This window comes from Papaver somniferum, chromosome 2 (genome assembly GCF_003573695.1).
Source record: "Papaver somniferum cultivar HN1 chromosome 2, ASM357369v1, whole genome shotgun sequence".
Lineage (NCBI taxonomy): Eukaryota > Viridiplantae > Streptophyta > Magnoliopsida > Ranunculales > Papaveraceae > Papaver > Papaver somniferum.
In genome coordinates this window covers 141,650,656-141,651,793 of record NC_039359.1, presented here as the reverse complement: position 1 = coordinate 141,651,793, position 1,138 = coordinate 141,650,656, and the positions used below count along the sequence as shown (strand labels likewise).

The following is a 1,138-nucleotide window of genomic DNA, read 5'->3' as shown; positions in this document are numbered from 1 at the left end:
GTTCAACGGGGTTGCATCAAATCCTAAGGGAGAATTAGTCGTAAATATTTTCACGGGGCGAGTTGGAAACAAAAGTTACTATTTGTGTGATAGATATAAACTCACCATATAACGCTCTCATAGGTCGGCCATGGATACATGGGATAAAAGGGGTTGCATCTACATACCATCAGACCATACAGTTTCCCATGCCTAGCACAATAGGTGAGATCAAGGGAGATCTAAAGGATGCGCGAGATTGTATTGAAAAGGATCTCCACAATTATGATGAAAAACTGAGAAAGAAGATGGAACAAAAAAAGAGGGTATGCGAAGCAAAAAGAGCGGAACAACTGATGGTGTTCACCATTGGGATAAGCGAGGAGTAGATTACAACGCAGAAAAGCATGGAAGAGGCAGATAAGATGACGATTTTCAATGAGAGGGATCGCGAGAAAACTCCGGAGAAGGAAATCCAAGTTGAGATAAAGCAAAGTGGTAAAACGAAGAAGGGAAAAATAGATGAAGGAAGCGAAGTAGTGAGAAGCGATAAAGAAACCCCCGTCGCCAAGGAAAAACGAACCCCGCAAAGCGGAGCAAAGGAAAACAACTCCAAGCGTAAGAAGGTATCAATACAAGAGGATGAGAAATGTGTTGAATTTCCCGGTCATTTCGATAAGGAAAATGAGGCATGCGACGAAGACAAGGAGATGGAGCAATTAAAGAAGGAACTCTACGAAGAAAGAAAAAGGAAGGAAGATTTGGCAAGAGAACGAATAAGGCAAGAAAGGCAAAACGAAAAAATCTTGATTAAGAACAATCACCTAAAAAGAAAACAAACAGAACATAACACCCAAAAAGGAGAAAATACTTCGGGAAAGAAATTCGCAACTGAAGGACGTCATGAGTACTGACGAGATAGAAAGGGGCGAGGGGAACAAAATGAACGAGAAGATTTGAAAAGAGCCATAAAAAGAAGCAGGAGGGAGTTCAGGGAAAAGGAATATCGTATGCAGTAATTGATGGTGACAAGGAGAAAAGGCGCAACGAGCAATGACCTAGTGACAGGGAGAAAATCTGGAACGCGAGAAGAACTAGAAATGATGAACAAATGTGAGAGAAGTGAGACATGTAAACCAGAAATAGTAGCACTATTTTC

The 1,138-nt window shown here is 41.2% G+C and overlaps 1 protein-coding gene across 1 annotated transcript; it reads left to right on the top strand.

The window, feature by feature from the left end:
* The first annotated feature begins 386 nt into the window (after window positions 1-386).
* On the top strand, window positions 387-893 carry LOC113352103 (troponin T, cardiac muscle-like). Its single transcript, XM_026595973.1, has one exon. It carries the CDS (start codon window positions 387-389, stop codon window positions 891-893), a length of 507 nt encoding a protein of 168 aa, XP_026451758.1.
* Window positions 894-1,138: the final 245 nt, after the last annotated feature.